This window comes from Papilio xuthus, unplaced genomic scaffold (assembly GCF_000836235.2).
Source record: "Papilio xuthus unplaced genomic scaffold, Pxut_1.1 DF827789.1, whole genome shotgun sequence".
Classification (NCBI taxonomy): Eukaryota; Metazoa; Arthropoda; class Insecta; order Lepidoptera; family Papilionidae; genus Papilio; species Papilio xuthus.
In genome coordinates this window covers 1,985,920-2,007,511 of record NW_013530860.1, presented here as the reverse complement: position 1 = coordinate 2,007,511, position 21,592 = coordinate 1,985,920, and the positions used below count along the sequence as shown (strand labels likewise).

The 21,592-nt window shown below is 34.6% G+C and overlaps 2 protein-coding genes across 2 annotated transcripts; both read left to right on the top strand.

Annotated features, from left to right (window-relative positions):
• Positions 1-525: 525 nt before the first annotated feature.
• LOC106115511 (major facilitator superfamily transporter 10) lies at positions 526-8,414 on the top strand. The gene is made up of 11 exons (XM_013308931.1): positions 526-763; positions 994-1,187; positions 1,382-1,462; positions 1,634-1,877; positions 2,169-2,383; positions 3,174-3,335; positions 3,786-3,918; positions 5,102-5,215; positions 5,923-6,053; positions 6,295-6,393; positions 7,109-8,414. Exons 1-11 carry the CDS (start codon positions 670-672, stop codon positions 7,181-7,183), a joined length of 1,542 nt encoding a protein of 513 aa, XP_013164385.1. The 5' UTR covers positions 526-669; the 3' UTR covers positions 7,184-8,414.
• Positions 8,415-13,955: 5,541 nt separating this feature from the next.
• On the top strand, positions 13,956-21,274 carry hry (bHLH transcriptional repressor hairy). Its single transcript, XM_013308953.1, has 4 exons — positions 13,956-14,242; positions 20,078-20,173; positions 20,290-20,581; positions 20,765-21,274. Exons 1-4 carry the CDS (start codon positions 14,123-14,125, stop codon positions 21,043-21,045), a joined length of 789 nt encoding a protein of 262 aa, XP_013164407.1. The 5' UTR covers positions 13,956-14,122; the 3' UTR covers positions 21,046-21,274.
• Positions 21,275-21,592: the final 318 nt, after the last annotated feature.

Below are 21,592 nucleotides of genomic sequence, written 5' to 3'. Positions count from 1 at the left end.
ATCACAAGTTGCTGCCTTAGTTTTTTATTATATGTTGAAATAGAGCAAAAAATAAATAAATTAGTTAACATGGGCTTATTCCATATTTATGAGTTGGCTCTTAGATAATGTAATTTTTTCTCTCCCGTGTTAGCCAAGGTTATAAGTTTTTTTTCTTAATAACTATTGTTAAGAAACACGACTTGGTAATGTCAATTTATGAATATTTTATCTTAACCATGTATTGTTCTTTTTTGTACAGGTATTATCTGGTAATAATTTTTTTTCAGCATTGCAGCATTAGGAACCAGATTATGATTAGGTGTGAATTAAAAACTAGAAATAAACCCCTTTTTTATTTTTACAGCCGATTTTGGTAGATTTATTGTAGTAAATTGAAGTTTTCGAGCAAAGAGTTTATAGTTTTCTACAAAGAGTTTATGGTTTTCCACAAAATCGATGGCATGCTTATTCTATGAGATTCTATGACAATTTGACAGAATTCAGGTTTTCTAATCTGTCGAAGATTTACTATGACAACCGCGACAAGGTTATTTTTCCTTTGTTTGTGTACAACTGCAATTCCTTAAAAATTGTTATAAATTGTGACTCATTTTTAGACACAATAGTGTTACATTGTCTATAATTATTTTTTAAGATTAAGGAATGCGCTTTTTATTTTAATTCACTATGTCATTGCCAATAGAAGAAGATCCTATCATAAACGCTGATATAAGAGATGATGTTACAAGTAGCAATCGTAATCTAGTTGAGGTTGAACGAGGTAAAGACCTAATTCCGGATTATGCTATCATAACAAAAAAAACTCTTCATTCCGTTTACTAAGCATTACATTAAATAACTTATACTGAATTGTTTTTATTGTTGTAAAGTGATTAGCGTAATTATATTTTTATTGGCCTATTTATCTTACGATGTCATTTTTATTACTGCCCTTATGACAGCATACAATAAATTATCCAATAAGATATTAAAGCTTACTTTTATGTTCAGAGGAAACAACAGGATGGATCAAAAGTCGGACAGTGCTAGGCATCATGGGCTTTCTAGGTTTCGCCAATGTGTATGCCATGCGTGTAAATCTGTCTGTAGCTATTGTGGCTATGGTAAACTCAACAACTGTACAGAACAATTCCACACTAGATGTATGTTTAGCTCCAACCCCTAGCAATTCTTCAATACCAGCAGTAAGTACATTTAAGGCATTACATAGTTCACAATAACTACACACACACACACACAAAAAAGTAATAAAGCATACTATTGTTCTCTGCTATTCTAATTGATTACCACCCACTTTGTCATTTGATTTTTTTTTACACTCATTTAAATATAAAGAATACTAGACTGCTTAATTAAATATATACCAACATTGTTACAGAAACCGGGTGAATTTAATTGGGATGCAGGACAACAGAGTATTATTTTAGGATCATTCTTTTATGGATATGTTTTAACACAGGTAATTTATTATATATTTCTTGCCTGCAAAAGAAATCTTATGTGGTTTGAATAATTAACTTTGTTTCACATAAAATAGAACATAAGAATTATAAAATAGATCTTGAGAATCAAATATTGATTTCCGTCACAGATTACTATATACAATGGTAGATTTTGTCTTTATTTTTAGATACCAGGTGGAAGGATAGCTGAAATATTTGGTGGAAAACTTGTCTACGGGATAGGAGTCCTGTTAACTGCAATATTTACTATTTTAAGTCCCATAGCAGCGAAAGTGGACTTTAAGTTCTTTATAGTTGTGCGAGTACTGGAAGGTTTGGGTGAAGGTGTTACTTACCCTGCCATGCATGCTATGCTAGCTAGATGGATACCACCATTGGAAAGATCAAAGTTTGCTGCTTATGTTTATGCAGGTGAGCAATTTTGTATTTTTATTCTGAATGTGGAACAAAAATCAACATTTTTTATGTACTGTAACATTGTTGAAAATTGTATCAATAATATTAAAATTAAATGTAATGACCGTCTTTTAGTTATATGCTAGATGAGTAAGGATATATTATGCCAACACAAAATCCAAATTTTGTAAAAACTACATGCCTTTATGACATTTGATATAATTTCAAAATAATTGCAAAACTTTGAAACAGTGATTATGAAAATCAAAAATTTTAATTGTTTTATGTACTTTTATCTTGTTCTAGGATCAAATATAGGCACAGTCATATCTTTACCAATATCAGGTTGGCTCTGTACCCTTGATTATGCTGGTGGGTGGCCGCTGTGCTTTTATCTGTTCGGAGGCCTTGGTGTATTATGGTTTGTTGCATGGATGTTCCTAATTTACGATACTCCACAAAAACATCCAAGGATTTGCCCGAAAGAGATTGAATATATAACAAATTCAATTGGTGTTCAAGTAAGTAGTCACACTCAAATATATATATTAATTAAAACAAATAAGAAATGTATAATATAAAGATTTATGTGTTTGATCTTACTAATATTATAAATGTGAATGTTTGGATGGATGGATGTCTGTTTGAAGGTATCTCATATATATCTCATATATGGCTTAACAGTTCTTATTGAAATTTGGCATAGATGTAGAGCATAGTCTAGAAAAACACATAGGTTACTAATTATATTTTTTTTAATTCCGCGCGATCGGAGTCGCGGGCGACAGCTACTAGTTAATAAAACTTTGCAATAACAATTATATCAGCAATAGCAGAGGTTGAAATGTAAACATTGATAGCAATAATTTTGTTATGCGTATCACTTGAGTGGGACAGTAGGGCGCAGATGTGAGTCAACTTATGATGTCATATATATTGTACATTGGTATCATATTAAAATGTTCGATTCCAATATAATTTCTTTGAATGAAAGTGGGTGATATTAAATTTGATATCCCAATGTCCGAGTTTCAGTTCACTTTAGCACATTCAAATAAAAACAAAAAGATGGGAACGGATTTAATTTCAGAGAGGATGTAAAGTATCGAAGTAATACATTTTCAACATGCAATAAAACCAATCATACTTCTTACTTATATTATAAATGTGATTGTTTGGATGGATGAATGGATGTTTGTTAAAAGATATATCTAGAACGACTGTATGGAGCTCGCTGAAATTTGGCATAGATCTAGAACATAGCCTGGAAGATAACATAGGCTACTAATTAAGTTATTTTTTTAATTGCAGGAAGATAAACCATCAATGTCGATACCATGGTGCAAGTTCCTAACCTGTTTACCCCTGTGGGCGATATTGATAGCGCAATGTGGTCAATCCTGGCTCTTTTATACACAACTAACAGAGCTACCAACATATATGAATAATATACTTCACTTTGATATTGTTTCTGTAAGTTAATATCCTTACTAATATTATAAAGAAGAAGAAGAAAATATTTGATCGTTCATTTGTTTGCATTGGCTTCGAAACAATTGAACCGATTTCAAAAATTCTTTCACTGTTTGGAAGCTTCACTATTTGGGTGACATATGCCATACTTGTTACTAGATTTTTTATAATTTAGTGTGGATGAAGTCGTGGGCAACTGCTAGTATTAATTATAGTATTAGTATATAAGATTAGAATTAACGCTAAATTATACATATAAAAGTATGGAATGAATTTTATTTAGAAGTGCTCAAATTAATTTAATTAGAAAGCAATAGTGCGTTTTCATGGCTTGATCACATTATGATATGTTCAGGTGTTTCCTCTAAAACAGCGGAAACTCACTGTTATTTTTTAACTAATTTGATACAGTTTTAAAGTGTTATCCTATAATTAATATTTATATTTCAGAATGCCCGCCTCTCGGCGTTGCCATATCTGACGGCATGGATAGCGGGTATCATTATCAGTATATTTGCTGATTGGTTGCTGGCCAAAGGTTGGATATCCCGATTGGCCAGTATGAAGTTGTGGAATACAGTTGGTATGTACATTTATACATTTTATACAGCTCAGTAAGAATATTATGTGACTAATTTATTCTTCTAAACTAAAATGATACATGAAATATATAAGAAAACCGACAAAAAATTAATTATCATATTTTTTTTATTCTAGCTTGAATAGCTTAATATATTAATAGATTTAAAATGAAAAACTTACTTCTTATTAATATTATAAATGAGAATATTTAGATGGATGGATGGATGTTTGTTTGAAGTTATCGACGGACATACTCAATGGATCTCGCTGAAGTTTTGCATAGATGTAGAATATAGTCTGGAAGAACACATAGGCTACTTATTAAGTTTTCTTTATTCAGACGTCAGAGGACAGAGTCGCGGGCGACAGTTAGTTTGAAAATATTATTTAACTTATAAACACACTGTTGATGCAAATGTTACTATGTCATCGTAAAGGTGAAAGATCATTTTAGAAGTTAGTTTACTGAATATAATATGCTCCCTGACATATTTAAATAAGTGTTAACAAGTATTTATAGCTATGTATTACTAATATTATAAACTAGTTGTCGCCCGCGACACCGTCCGCGTGGATATATAAAAAACTTAATTAGTGTAGCCAGCCCCACCCATCCATCCATCCACAATACATCCATCTAAACATTCGCATTTATAATATTAGTAAGTTAAATAAAAAGCAGCTCTTCAAGGCATAAATTCGAAAAAAAATTAATAAATAGTATCCTATGTCCGTCTCCTGGCTCTAAGCTAGCGCCTCACTATTTTTCAGGCATATCGGTAAAGCCGTTCTTGAGTTATAATTAGTGTAACTAACACGACTTTTTTTATATATATATATAAAGTGAATGTTTGGATTGATTTTGTTTCTTGAATGTGATGATTGTTTGGATGCAAGGATGGATGTTTATTAGAAGGTATCTCCAGAAAGGGTGTATAGATCTGGATGAAATTTGCTAAGTAGACCACTGTCTAAAGAACACATAGACTAGTTAAGCTTTTTTTAAATTCCGCGCGCCTTATTAAAAAATTAATGCCTTGCGGATAGACATACAGGCACAGACCAAAATTTTAAAAAATGGTTTTTCGTTATCAGAAAGTCAAATACATTATGTTTACGCAATATTTGTATTTTTTAATGTTACATTTTTTTATTTAGATGTTTTGATTGATGTATTGTTACAGCGGCATTTGTGCCGGCGTTCGGCTTGCTGGGCATAGCGTGGGCAGGCTGCGACCGCACTGCCGTCATGTTGTTACTCAGCATTACTTCAGCATTCGGTGGCGCTGTGTACGCAGGTAACTCATCATCTTCATCATCCCACTATACGTCTCCACTGAGAGATACGGAGTCTATACGTTAGGGTTGTCTAGGCCATAGTCAACCATACTGGCCTATTGCGGGTTGACTTTACACATATCGTTAAATTTCTACGCAGATATGTGCAGGTTGCATCACGATGTGTTCCTTCACCGTAAGAACATCGGATAAATGTACATCTTTAAATCGAAAAACACAATATTACATGGCGGGATTCAAACCCAGTACTTGCAGATTACAAGTCAAGTGCTTAACTCCAGAGCCACCGACGCTCTAACTTATAATTACAATCATTGTAATAATAACACGAATGTTTGATTTCTTTACTAATATTATAAACAGGAAAGTATCGTATTTTCCATTAAATAGGCTCTAAAGCCACCATATTAATTTGAAAAATTCTTGGAAATTTTTTGGGAACTTACACTATCCCTGGATGACAAGCTATATTTATAATGATTATAAAATTTACGATAACATGGTCTGATTAAATAAGAACACCTTAACTCACGCCTGTAACCCAAAGGGGTGGGCAGAGACCACGGATGTCTAATTGTTGTCGTCCTGACACACCTCTTTCTCTTATATATATCTACACATACATGCATTAGTATATACAAATAAGGAAAAGATATGTATACGTGATTGGAATTCAGTAGTAACAAAATGGTATGGCGTATTTCAGGTAACCAAATGAACCACATCGACTTGTCGCCGCAGTTTGCGGGCACGATGTATGGAATTACGAATGCTGCCAGCAATATCTGCGGATTCATGGCACCGTATGTCATTGGACAGATCATCAGCTCGGATCAGGTGACATATCTTACATCTTACTAATATAAATGCGATTTTTTTTTTAATTTATGGATGGATGTTAGAAGGAGATTTGCAAAATGTTTCAACGGATCTCAATAAAATTTGGCATACAGAACACAGTCTTAAATACATGCTACTTATTAAGTTTTTTTTTAAATTACGTGTAGAGGGAGTCACATGCGACAGCTAGTAATTGTTACATTTGTGATTGCTTACAAATTTGTTGAATATTTCGCAGCAAACTCTGGGGCAATGGCGCGAAGTGTTCTACTTGGCCGCGGCCATTGATTTAGCAGCGAATCTTTTCTACTTATTCTTCGCAAGTACCGAGGAGCAGGTATAATAAATTATATATTTTATTTTTGTTGAAATTCTACAAAACATCCGTAATTAATTTGTACGTGTCAGGCAGTGAAAATCCAAGATTATCTTTGAATTTCTATATATTACTTTAAAACCTTTTGTTTTGAAAGTTTTTACATAATATTCAGTACTACTGCAACGCCGGAGGGGGCGTCGGGCGGGGCGGGGGGCGCGGTGAGTGAAAATGAGGGTCTCGAAGAACTTTCCTTTCATCATCATCAGATTACAAATGCTTAAACCTTCAACGACGCTCCTCGACGACTTTGGGTTTTCATAAATTAATGACGAAACACCATAAGAAATAAAAAATTTAAAGTAAACAAAAAATTGCAGACAATTTTTTCGATCAAATTCACTCTCTAGTGTTTTATTATCGCTTATTTGCTTAAACTTTCGTTATTACTTCCGAATATTTTGACTATGTTTGGATGGATGTTTGTTTGAAGGTATCTCCAAAACGGCTAAACGGATCTCGATGAAATTTAGCATACATATAGATCATAGTCTGGAAGAACACATTGGCTACAAATTATGTTTTTATAATTCCGCGCAGACGAAGTCGCGGGCGCCTGCTATTAAAATTATATACGGAATTGGTCCAATGTGACTTATTTTATTAAATATATTGTTTTTTTATTATTTTTTTTTGTTTTAACTTAGTATGGGTATACAGAGTATATTTGTTGCAGGATTGGTCTCGTCCGGACAACGATGACATGACAGCATCCGCGCCTGTGGAGAGCATCATGTACCCCGAGTCGTAGTGCCGGCGTGCTGCGCGCGCAGACACCGCGCTCTGACGTCACGTGTCTGCGCACACGCACCTCACACCTCACACCTCACACCTAAATGAACGTACCAACTTGTGTCACTTCAATTAAACATCTATGTTAGGCAAATAATAATCATGGCGGGTATTACGCTATACCAGTTATGGTGTGAAAATTTTGGGATAAAATGAAATGATAATTAAATAGTCATCTTTCATATTAGACAAGCTGTAAGAGTATAGTTTATTGTTAGGCTCTTTTTCCACTATCGCAGCTGCGACTGTCCGAGTCGCGTTTTGTGGAAAAAGGGCCTTACTCTCGTTCACACGAAACGGTAAATATATTACTTTTGATTCGAAACGCCTTGTGGTCAAATCAAAGATAACCAATTTTTTAGTTTCTTAAACCTTTCTGTTAACCATAACACAATCGTCTTTTTTAAAATGATATAATTTATTAAGTTGTATAACGAGGTGATTACTTAATTAAAACGGTTTTATAATTTATAATTTTTAACTTTTAATAACATACTCTGTGGAATGATTTTATAGAGATATCTGGCACAAATATCATACCTAAGTATTCTATTACTTTTAAAAGAAAAATATATTTACCTTTTAAAAGATTACTTTTATATCATTATAAGAACAAAGTAACTTACCACAGTAACATAAGTCAATTATTTTTGTGCTAAATTCTTTAATGTCTATTGCTTTTAATACTTTACTCTTTGTTTTCATTTTGAGATACGTAAAAAGTAATAAAATTAAGTTATCCAAGCATGGTACAGAATAAGCTATTATGCTTACAGTATTATTTCAGCCAAAATGAAAATAAATAATAATTTAATATTTAAATTAAATTATAGATATGTTTTTAAAACCTTTCGCCTAAGTAAATAATTTAATTCAAACTTAAATGAACATAGAAGACCTAAGAATAATCTAAGACTTAAAAAAAAATGTCCAATGTCTAGAGACGTCAAAAATCGCGCTATAAACCGGTATAGTTCTTTAATCTGGTGGGCAAAAATAGCGCCCTCCTGTCAATGTCAAAACTGACAATCAATTTTTCTTCTATTGCGATAGCAGCGCCTCTTACCGGGTCAGATAAGCTTAACGCATTTAAAATAATTCGTCTTGTCAGTCTTAGTTATCCCAAATTCTTCTTTATATTAAAATTAAGTAAGATACGCAATATTATTGTAAAAATATCATCAGTTATAGTCAACACAAACCCATTGCGGGTTGGTTGACTTCACACATATCTTTGAATTTCTTAGTAGATATGTGCAGGTTGCCTCACGATGTTTTCCTTCATCGTAAGAACATCGGATAAATGTACATACGTAAATCGTGAATCAAAAAACACATTGGTACATGGCGGCATTCGTACCCAGGATCTGCAGATTACAAGTGAGGTGCTATAGCCCTTGAGCCACCGGGGCTCTTCTAAATATATAAAAGCATAAAATGACAAATATATATCTGTACTTAGTGATAATAGTTGAGTAAAAATAATCGGGTTTTATTAAGTTATTTACGAGTAGCGAAGCTACAGTACAAGCTTACCACGTTCCTTATTTATTTGCCTCTGAAACTTAATTCTTGCTGTTTTATTACTTTAATAGCTTAGAAAGCTTAAGCTTGATAAAAAACCAAAAATTTTTTTGCTTAAAAAAATAAGTTGGCAACCCTATTGATGTTTATCCACGAAATTGTTTTTTTTAATATTGTAAAAGGTGCTTGAAAACTTGTGTAATAATGATTTTTTTTTAAATATGTTACGTCAAAATTTATCGTTCGAAAAGCTCGATTAATTCGGTGGGTGATCGAATCATTTATACTCCTTTCCATACAAAGTTACTTATTTGGATCGATTTTAAGTATCGATTATTGGGTTATGCAGATGATGAATATTTATTATGGTCGATGTAATCAAATCTACCTGTTAATTAAAACCTTTTTTAATACGTTAAGCATTCCAAAACTATCTTAATAATTTAAAATATGACCAGTATTCATTTGTGATTTGATTTCAGATGTTATTTAGTAATTATGATTTTCATAGTGATAATAAAATTATATCTACATAAATTTAGTATGTTTCATATATATTATTTGAATCTCTTAAAATTCGCACATATTTTAAACATTATCAATCTAATTTTATGTGTTTTGAATAAATATTTTGAATGTGACGTATCAAGAATTTTTCTAAAAATGTACATATAAAGTGTATTTTTGTAGATTGTAAAAAGCAAATATATTCTATATAAAATTAAAACTAGTTTTATTATCCTATCTTGACTTATTTTACCTTACAAAGTAAAAAATGTTTTCGCGGGAAGATATTCTTTTCTACCCTAAAGTTTAATCTTATGCGATTCGTTCCTCGTTTGCCCCTTGTTTAAGAAACGCCCAAAATTAACGTACAAATTAATTAATATCAAATATCAGAAATGATAGATGATTTCCAACATCTGGGTAGTTTATTTTTGTCAAATAATTACCTAGGTGTTATTTAAAATTGCTGACTAAACTTATGTGGATCGCTTTTACAATTAAACATTTTATTTAACAACTAAATACATCGTACGCTGTAAGATGATAATAAAATCATTCCAATGTGTCATTTCGTCTGAATAAAATCAATAAAGGCTGTAATTATTTACACACCCCACAAGAATAGTCGTTACTTTGAACAAAATGAACAATAATTTGTGTGACCAAATTTACCTTGTCTCTCCGACCGTTACTTCTTTTACTAAAGTAATGAATACCAGCAAAAACTAAAGGGATTCGACGGCGGCCCTTTTTCTCGTCAGGAAATATTATTGTAAATATGACCATAAACACATCGGTCGTTAAGCTTTGTTAATGGTCCGTTCGGCCATGTTGCCTTTGCCTTTGGCGGCTCGTATACTTTTTCTCAACTCCCGCGTAACCGTTTTTAAGATTTCACAGTAAAATTGACGGGTTGAGACGAAAACTTTAAGGACAATAGCCGGCGAATTATTTAGCAAACACACGCCCGCTCGAGAGGGCAAATACTTTGTTAACGGTTAATTGCAAGGGTTTGTCAATAAAGTTGCCTTTGTTAAATATTTTTACGCATAAATTTTACGACTTCGCGTCGCAGAAAGGTTTAAAAATTTCGTTACATTGTAATTGAATTTTAATTGCCGTTTAGTTTACACCGCAAGGACAAATAAACATTGTCGCTTGGCAGGTAAATTTTGCAATCGGGTTACAAGACTTATCTGATTGTATACAGGTTATAACTTCGTAAAAATATAACTTTAAAAGGTAGTTAAAAGATTAATATATTTAGTATAAACAAAACCACTAGATAAAGATATAGTGAGTAGAATTTCCAATAAAAGTTGCGCCTTATTTCAATTAACAATGAGATAATCATGTAAATATAAATAGCTCTAACGTTATTATTCGATCGCGATAAAACATTAAAGGTTTGATTAACATCTGAACCTTTTAAAAAAGCAAAATCAAGATAGCACTAAAATATAGCGAAAATTTAAAAGCTACTATCGATACTGCCGAAAATCTTAAATCTATAAATACAATGTACAATCGTGTCTGCTTTTTATTAGAAAACTAGCGGACCCGACAGACGTTGTCCTGTCTACACGTCTTTAATTTGAATAAATTAATATGAAGTTAATATTTGATGAAAATTGTGAATCTAAACCATTCCCAGATCCCCTTGAACACACACAAAAAATTTCATCAAAATCGGTCCAGTCGTTTGAGAGAAGTTCAGTGACCTACACACTCACAGAATAATTATATATATAAAGATTATTTCAATGACAATACTAATAAGTTATATGTATAATGTTAGGAAGAAAATCCAACACTGTGCCGGTGTACTAGCACAACACTAGCCTTAATAAAATGTCGACGTTTATGTATGTCCCCTCACTAATCATTCTGACACTTGACTTTGTACTGAAAGTGCGCTATTCGCGCCAAAGGATTCTAACAAATAATGTCTAAAAATATTTAGTGTCTGTATACAGATAAGTATTAAATTACATTTTATTATATTTTATACGTTCCTTTTAGTTTTTAAAGTTCGGATTACGGAAAGATAATTAGTTGTAAATTGTTAATTTCTATCAACGTTGTCTAACGTGCTCGTGAAAGCGGTTGTAAAGTGTTGAAATAAATAAAAGTATGCGTAAATGTCCGTAACACGCTTTACAATGCATTACTTAGCCCTTTGCAAGGATCGTTGAGGCTACTACAATATTACACCCTTTCACAATTTCGTTACACTGTGGCGTAGTAATAAAGAGATTGTTCTCACTACCCTAACTAACAGTATGAGTATAAAACTGTCACCAACTTAAAATATCTTTACAAAACACCTTTGTGTTTTCGGTGACAATAAAACCGACGTAAAACAAATTCTATTTCAACCTCAAAACAGCTTCCTCGAACCGCAGTAGACAAAAAAAGTGTTTTGCACGCACGTGATTGTTTTAATGTGTAAAAAGCGAAAGAGGTGTGCTAGAATAACATCAAATAGAAATACGTTATTTCTGCCTACCACTCTAGGGTTACGGGCTGAAAAATCATTACAAATGAAGTATTGCGTTGCTAATATTGAAAAGTTATTTTTTTGTCTTTCTGTCCGCAAGGCCGCGTTTGTTCCGAGTAATCACCGTAACGGCTGAACGGATTTACATGGGATTTTGAAGGGATGGTAGCTGATGTAGGAGTTACATTATATCTCTTAATTCCACAGTGGCGAAGTCGCGGGAACTGCTAATTCAAGGGTTTAACATTTTTATGGTCAGGGACCATTTTATAATATGCTTGTTGGGATGAATGGGTTATTTAATTCTAAATTTAAAATTAATTGCGCATCATAATTTCGCTTCTCAGGGCCACTGGTGCTCCCACGGACCACTGTTTAAGAAACATTAAACAAAATAAAGCTACAAGCGATGGACTGGCAGGAGAAGGCGCAAGGCAGGCGACTTTGGCGATCTCTTGTGTCGGAGACCAAGACCCACTTTGGTCGATGCGCCAGCGGAGTAAGTAAGTAAACAAAATAAAATAGGTACGAACAAAGAAAACGATATACTTTTGAATAAGTACAGTTAAGATCCTTCAAAGAACATTATTGTCAATAAAAAACAAATCTGCAGACAAAACTTGCTCTATTTTCGGTTTTAACAAGGCCTAACAGTAATGTACCTAACAGTTTTAAAATAGAGCACAGTTTATTGTTTTGTAGTTTTTATTGCCAATAAAAAACTACAAAACAATAAACTGTGCTCTAATTATAAATAATAAAAGATGAATACAGCTTAAAAATGTTTTGACCGTTACCGAAATTGTAACATTTTTTGTTTAAAATTTAAAAAAAAACTGACCGTTACGTCAGTACTAAGAAATTTGAATTGCAAGTTCTTATTTATGTATGAAAGAATTCTTCATTGCATTATATCGGTATTTATTGTTGTAATTACTATTCTTAAAATATTACTATTTCTTAACTTATTGGAAAAACAAACAAAGAAGATGGAAACGTGTAGTATTTAAACTCATGCGTGACTACCAAAATCAAATTATGGAACGAAATTGAAGAAAATAAACAACGCTGATTCTACCACTGTATAGGATAAAAGTTACGAATAGGTTTATTTTTCTATCATTTTCATATAAATTTACATATATTTTAAAACATTTGCCACATGCGTGCATTCATTTTTTTAAATTCTATTCGTTGTTATAAGTTTAAACGCTTATCGGTGATTATATACAAGGTTACCTATATGCATTTCAAAGGCAACTTTGTCTATGGAAAACAATGAATGAACAAAGACCTCAAGCGTAGGCTAATGAGGCCTGTGGGCTGCGAGCGCCTGACAGATTTTGCATATGCAATAGACGTTGCTTTATATTAACCAAACAATATTGAATCCTCGGACAGTATCAAAATATATAATACTAAAAAATATATAATAAACTAATACACCATTCATTTACTTAGCGGCATGTACTTTTCAGCCGTAAAGACTAATCAATCCTCTTTGTTCTTGCACCGATATTACAAGAAGTTTTTACATATTTGGCTATGGTTTAATCTATATATTTGATTTGTTTACTTAAATTTGCGTCAGTTTGTCTCTAACGTGAATTAAACTCTGTAGTAGCAATTATACTTTTAATATTAGAACTTTATTGTGGTAACCCTGGTGCCGTCAATGGGCCGGCCTCTTTGATGTGTCGACTGGCGGGACTAGATGTGGACATGTTTATACGCCGCATCGATACTCGGGAAGTGAGCCGCGACGACAATCACATCAACATCACCTTACTAGGCTCAGTAAATATGGCGACGTTAGGAACTTAGCTTCCTAATACTGCTTCATATTATATACTATTATATATAAGACATAAACTGTATTATAGACTGAAGATATATACATCGGATTCAGCTCTAAAAATATTAAAAAAAAACTTTGTTAACACGAATATAAAAGACAAAAATTACAAAAGCAATAACTAAATTATCTCGTATAAAACAATTCGGTTCTGTTATAATTGCTAAAGGTCAGATGAAAAATACACCAACGTTTGTCTGCTCATCTTTAACTAGTTTAAGCTGTGTTTTCTTCGAAAATAGAATAACAAAAATCAAAGTATAATAAATAAGATGTTTAGTGTATCCCTGTCCTAAGTTATCGGAGGCACGCGAGAGGCGGGCGTGCAGCGTACAGTGGTCGCGTGGCGCTCTCGGCTCATCTTGCCGCCAAGCGACGCGACGCCCGACGCCCGCCTCACGTCAGTCGTGCGTCGGCTGTCGTGTGGTACGCACGTGTTCAGTTATCTACCACTACACGCGATAATGCAGTGATTATATCGCGTACCAGTGCTCTTGTGATTTATAAACAGTATGGTGACGGGGATTGCCAACGGGCAGCAGGGTGCCTCCATTCCGATCGCAATGGTGAACAGCAACATGACTTCTCCAGTTCAGACTGAACAGAAGAAGTCTTCAGGAGATAATAGAAGGGTAAGTTATTTTCATAAATTTTGTAATAGTTTAATTATATATTAATTAAGATATATTCAATGCTAAAGACTAGTTTAGCTTCTGCACGAAAATTATTGGTCAGTAACTAAGTAAGCTTGGAAAATATATGAGCTAAGATTTTAATAATATTCTTTTTTTTTAATTATTAAAAAAAGTCAACATAATAAATAACATAAAAAGTGGTTTGAAAAGAAAGTCTATCACGTACATTTTTTTTTCAAAATACAACAAAAATAACGCAGTGGCAACATCGTGGAAAATGTGAATTTTTCTGAATTATTATTTATCTACTTATGATTTTACAGCATACGTTATTGATGACATGTAATAATTACAACATTCTTAATTATATAAATGCATGACAACAAAATAGAACGTGCGTGCGCTTTTCGATTGCTAAAGTCGGTCATCTTTGTGCAAATCTTTGCACTTCTGTCACGTGAAGGAATCGTCGACAACACGGCTGTTGATTTAGCAAGCCAATGCGAAACATTCATAATGAAGTCATCACGAATATCAAACATGTGTCTAGTTAATTTCATCTGTGTTATGCATATACTCTTAGGCCTACCTTATAGCAAAAACACATAACACCTCACTGCTATTTAGACCAGATTCCCTAAGTCGCTCTTTTGTTCATATACTATAGTTTACTTGGTGTCGGCGAACCATTTCGTCTTCAATATGTGAATTCACTTTCCGCCATCGTAGGTATATATACCCTCAACCCAAAGCCTTCCGTAATGACAGATTTAGTTGATTAATCGTTGGATTCTGTGACCAAAATCCTCGTATAAATCATATAGTCATCCCTCTCATTATCTTTGACAATATAGAAATAACATTTTTAAACGGTGATTTTGGTATCAGAAACTCACTATAAATTAAGTACGCTCTACACTCTACTAATATGGTTATTACCATTTACTCTATAACCAGAGTAATTTGTAGAAGCCTTCCTATTTCAAATCTAGTGATCATTTAATTTGCAAGAAAGAAAAAAATACTAATATAGCTAAGTTGCGATGCGAAACATCGACAATTATTATTAAGTTGGTATTACAATTTATTAGTCTATCATTGCTGTTGTTTTATTCATGTCCATTAAATGAATTAATTTTTATAACTCGTTTATAGCTCAATAAACACGTGTCAATGTTATTTTAATGCAAATCTTTTTCTGTCCTATTTCTATAAATATGTTTGACAAATATATACAGATGCACATTTTTTATACACAAACTCTTGTAGAAATTTAATAGATTTAATTAAGCAAAATAATTCTTTATCAAACTAAATCTGATGTATTTTTGTAAAATGTGATGCCATTTGCAGACAATTCAGAACATTTAACATCATCGCGAACGAGCAATTTCTAGATTCGAACGTTCGTATGGATTGAACATTGATGTCAATCGTCTTATTTAAGTTTACGTACTTACTTTCCGCTTATGTACTGTTGTAAGCCTCGTATTCTGTTGTTAATTACTTAACACGACTTATGTCTTATTTCTTGGTCATAGAGAAATTATAAAAGTATATAGGTAAACGGTAATTATTGAGGCATTCGAATTGCGAACGCGTATACTCAACATTATGCACTCTAGCTCCTATCGTCGGTTTCTAACCGCAGTACTTAATGGTTTGAGTGTACCAGGGTTGATACCTACATAATTTACTTATGTACCACTAATAGTTTAGGTTTATATGAATTTCTCTATTGGCTTAATCTCATAAATTGAAGGATGTGGAAAGAAAACAATTACATATATAGAAATAGAGAATAATAAAAAAGTATTGGGCAAGGTATACTTCACATATTCATAATTGCTTAGGTACGCAGCAAGGCGAAACGAAAAGGTCACTTATGAATGGTTTGTTTTGCAACTGTACGTAATATATTTAGAAGCTGTCTGCGAGTATTTGGCAGCCGCAGCCCTTAGCGTCCTCCGCTGAGTCAGTCGCGTGGGCGGCGGTGAGCGTGGGCTAACGTGGGCTAATTGTCGTGGGAACAAGCGGCGAGCGCCCACAACCACGTCTCCCGGCGCGTGGGCTACCGTGGACCGATTGTCGTGGGAACGCGTGCCCATGCCCACGCGTGTCCCAACACGTCATGGTTCACCTTCAAGATTAGATAAAGTATTGATAACAATGCGCTATTACTAATTTCATTTTGTTATAATCTGACACGTGCTCATGTTATAAGTGGATACAGCACGTGTCTTGTATTTTAGCACTAGGTTTATTTGTCTTGATACAGTGTTTGCTTTTATGAAGAAGTTTAGCGGTTTAATTGATACCTTAATCAATCAATACAAGAAATATTCATTTAAAACAATGAATCCAAATGTCTAAAACATCTAAATGATAATAGTCGATTATTTAGGATAGGTCGCAGTAGACAACTACGCCAATACATACCCACGTTAAACATATTTACCCTTCTTTCTCTGGTAACAATAACTTCTCTTATTTTTAAGCAAAATGTATGGCTGAATTTACTACTATGTATATGCATCATATAGTATATCTATGATATATATTAATAATCGCGTGGCCAGACGTTAGTTAACAGGGGCGCGACCTCGCCGGCTCGCCACGCTCTCAGACGCGAAGCGACGACCAATTCACGGCCACCTATTGATATAATAATGAGTAATGTCGCGTCTGCTATTCGCTAAAGTGACTACACTACGGCAAAAATAAAGACTAACCATAAAATGTGACTAATTTTACACGTAGTCTCGCTGGCGTTGATGTGAGACGACATAGGATCGTAGAGTTATAACAATTTGATTACTTTATTATACGGGACGAAATGTATTATATTTAGTTACGCTTCACAAAACTATGCGTAAAAATGTAGTATTACCGTTGTATTTTACTAATGTTCTATTACCGTGGGATTCTGAGACCAAATTTAAGTTGTATAATGAAAGGATAGAAATTTTGTTTCATACAGAGTTTTTAGTATCAGACATCCAAGGTTTGACCTAACTTTTACGCATCTATACTTACTGCTTACTAATAACAAGGTAATATTAACATCATTGTTTCAGTTTTTCTAGCAGAAGTGTGTGTTGTTTTCGTGTTTTTTTTTCTATCGTGATAAGAAATGGTTCACACGATCGGCTAAAGGAAGTCGGGTTTGGGTGTAGGCGGTGATCCATCATCGCGCGATAAACATCGCCGTTGGCTGGCGCGTGTGGGCGCCCACGCAACGCTAGTGTGGTCGTGCCTTTATCTGACACGTACTTTATAAATCCTTTCCTAATTATTGGAATTTTTTTGATAGGCTTATATTAAATAACAACAAAGTTTATTCTATTTGTACACTTCTTAAAATTTTTGTATGACGTTAATTTAATTTTGAAAAAAATCTATAAACCAAGCCAATTTGAATAAAATTTTGCAACATTAAACTTAACTTGAACAAGCTTACAATTTTTTCTGTATAGTCGGATCTAATTTAACACATCAAGATTTAACACAGCAAAAGCTTTTTCTGGACTCATTAAAATCGAAATAAGCATTTTCGTAACGATTTATAATGTCAAGCTGTCGTTTTTTGAACATTTATTATAAGTAGCTGACTAATATGAAGTTTAAGTTCGGCTTATTGTTGAAATCACCGTTTGGGCGGCGAGCGGGCAAGAGCGTGCCGGAAGTTTGTCCGCTCCCACGCTTTGGCAGCTTGGCACGCGAGTTGGCGTGCGCCCGTCGACCGTCGCTCGCTATCCGCCGCCCGCCGCCCGTCGCCGCACCTTGTCCGCTGCCAAATTAACTGCCAACTCCTAACTAATGCGACATCGCGTTCCATTACTGATATTTTAAGATATTCATATACATTATTCTTATTCTTTATAGCAACTTAATAAACATGATTAGGTTTAATTCTTTTATTTTATAAGAAATAATAGTCAAACTTTTGATGTAACCATCCAACTGTTAATATGGTATGAGATCATATAAGAATATCAGATAAAATAAATGAGAAAGAAGCAAATGTTTTTGGTTGAAAAACAGTAGAGATGAAAACAGCGCTTATGCTTTGCCCTAAAGATCGTGTAAGTCTAGTTAGAAAATAGTTTCTTTGTCTTACAATTGAATTCAGTTGTTCAATACGTAGTTATATAAATAAAGAGAGATGACCGCAGTCTACTGCAGGTCGCTGGGAGTGCGCCAACGGGAGAAAATAGCCCACACACCGCCTCGCCGCCGCCGCCGCGCCGTCGCACAACACCAATGATTCATTTTCATATAACTAACGCGATGACACCAAAGACTAGATAGTCCTCAGTCTATTACACACTGGTTACTCTTTTGTCACTAAGGAAGAAACTCAGTGTAGAATAAGTGTAAGAAATCATAACCATTTATTGATTGCTTCGGGCTGTAAGAAATGTCTTTAGAAAGGTGTTTTAAAAGATAATATAGGATATGGCATACCATTTGTAGTCAGACCTCAAAAGAAAAAAATTAAGCCCCAATGCCGCGGGAGTTTTCTTTAAATATAAAATCAGACATTAAATCCTCAATAGCAATTTTACTTTCTTTATTTCTACGGTCATGTAGTATCCCCGTACTTAACTCAAGACGGGATAAATTTAGGACGAAAAATAACCCAGTAAATCAAATGAATTACTGATGATTTACAGCCTTTTATTATTATTATGCGTTGTTATTAAGTATCGATCGGTCAGTTCCTATGGAAAGAATGTGTGTCATGAGTGCGCGTGGGCGTTTGAAGCGTCCCAGACGGGCGCAAGCGGGCGCGTGCCGGCGGCGCCCTGCGACTAATTCCGGCGCCGCACCGCTGACGGCGGGTGACGGCCGCTGACGTGACGCGGCGTTACGTAAATATAGCAACCGTCTGGACGGCTGGCCGACTGGCCGGCTGGACGGGCGTCGATCTTTGTGCTGTTTTATTTAGAATGTGACATTAATTAAATTCATCAAAGTGTGACAGATTTTATACGTCTAATTTTTTTATCATTTATAAATTACATTTAATTAATTTTACAACAAATATATTGGAATCAAATATACATATTGTATTATACACAGATGAACGTATGATATAACGACATTTCCATACTGAGTAGCGAGTTCTTGCAAGCCGGAAGGCGACACCACTTCCGGTCGGTCTCGTCTCCAGCTCTATGAAATAGGTTAAAATACACGAGACGTTACGGATTCCACAACTATAACAAACGTATAATTATGGAATCTTTTATAATCTGCTTACATCACTAACCAGTAGAGCGAGTAAACTGGAAAATTTGGTTCATACCTTTTCAGTTCATAAATAAAACAAAGTAAATAATATAAGATTTAAAGGACATTGTCACGGTATAAGTAAGAGGAGGTTTAATCGAAGGCAGTCGGCACCGTGTCTCGAGCTCACGAGTCAGTCAGCCGTCACGTCGGCCGTCACGGGATGGCGCCTAGAGCGTGTCACGTGTTGGTCGCACGCGTGACGCGGCGTCACGTCGCGGCCGGACGACCTTTACGGCCTTCACCTTGGGCCGCACGCGCCGCCGCACTTATTACAGATTATAACGCCATTGGTCACGTGCCCGTCTCGCTTCTCTTTGTAATCGTAATTCACATATCGATGCATACAAATTAAATGAAACCAAAGACAATATTATTGCACGTTTGTATTCACCGTAAGAAATCCTTACACAATTTTCTATAGCCATAAATCCTATAAATCCATGAATTATTGCTTATGCTTTAGTTTAGTTAGAAAGGTATACAGTTCTATCTACTAATGTAACTGTATGATAATAACTTTGTCATTTGTTACAGAGTAATAAGCCGATAATGGAAAAGCGGCGACGAGCGCGCATCAATAACTGCCTCAACGAACTCAAGTCTCTCATTTTGGACGCCATGAAGAAAGACGTAAGTACCTTTAAAACAATATTCTATTACATTTTTTAAAATTCGTTCTCTCGTGTTCAAAATAAAAAGAAAATCACCGAATAAAACAAACATATAATAAAATGTCATTGTTACAGCCAGCCAGACATTCGAAATTAGAAAAGGCGGACATCTTGGAAATGACGGTCAAACATTTAGAAGGGCTTCGTAGTGAAGGTGTTGCTTCCCCAGATAGATTTAGAGCGGGCTATCGCCACTGTCTATCAGAGGTCGCGAAGTATTCAGGACTGGAAGCGGGGCTTAAACGGAGGTTGGTGAGACATCTGGAGGGGTGTGTCACGCCGGGAGCCAGGCCAGCTGCCGCACCCACACCACCTTCTGACAATGAAGATCATGTCACACCACAGCATTCAACAATATTCATCTCAGGTGAGAAACATACGTAAATTGCTTCTTAAACTCCGCTCAAAAAAATTACAGAGAAGCCACACAGTCAGTATTGTTCCGATTCCTCAGTAAAGGATGTCACCATCCATATTTTGGGATTGAGAGAGAAAAAGATTACAGCCAATCACACTAGGATATATCATACTAATTAAATTTATTTTTCAGCTGGTCCAGGATCAGGCGTGAAGCTCGTCCCCACAAGGTTATCAAACGGAGACATAGCACTCGTCTTACCAGCGGGAGTAACTACGAGCACACTCGGGGCTCTGCCAACCCTGGTGCCTCTATCACCGCGTGAAGGCACTTCATCAACGTCCTCAGAAGCACGCTGCTTTTCCCCAGCCAGTTCAGGCTGGGGGACACCACCACCTAACGATGAACCAGTCCCACTAGCACTTATCACTAGAAGACAGTCTCCGGAAGACAAACCTTGGCGACCTTGGTGACAGAAACTTTGTGTGTAGTTATTTCTGTGATACATCTTAGTACGTGTAAATTATAATATAAACGAGTGATAGTTTATTAAAAGTTCCTATTAAATGTAATTTAATTTAAATTAATTTTATTTGAAGTGTATATTAATTTTTTAAACTTGCTTGGTCAGTATATAAAATGGTGCCGTCACAATTACCTAAAGTCTAGTGATGCACATTTTAATTTTTATAAGTTAGTTTTTAAAAAAATAGATTAATAATGTGTATATTTGTGGATGACATCTGTTGCAGTATTTCGCAAAATGGGACCTCGCTGTCTCTTGTATAAAACACATAAATATTTTTAATATTCTTTTTATACGCGCACCTAGTGCCATCAACAGTATGGGTAATTTATAAGTTACCTGTAGCTGTTTGAGTTTAAGTTTATTTTGCGGTCGTAAGTAGGAGTTTAATTAAATTTTTTATTAAGCCAGAGCCAATCTCACAGACGCTATAAAATATCACGAGTTGAGCGAAATTTATACCAACGTTCGGTGTATGTTTGTTTATCGAGATG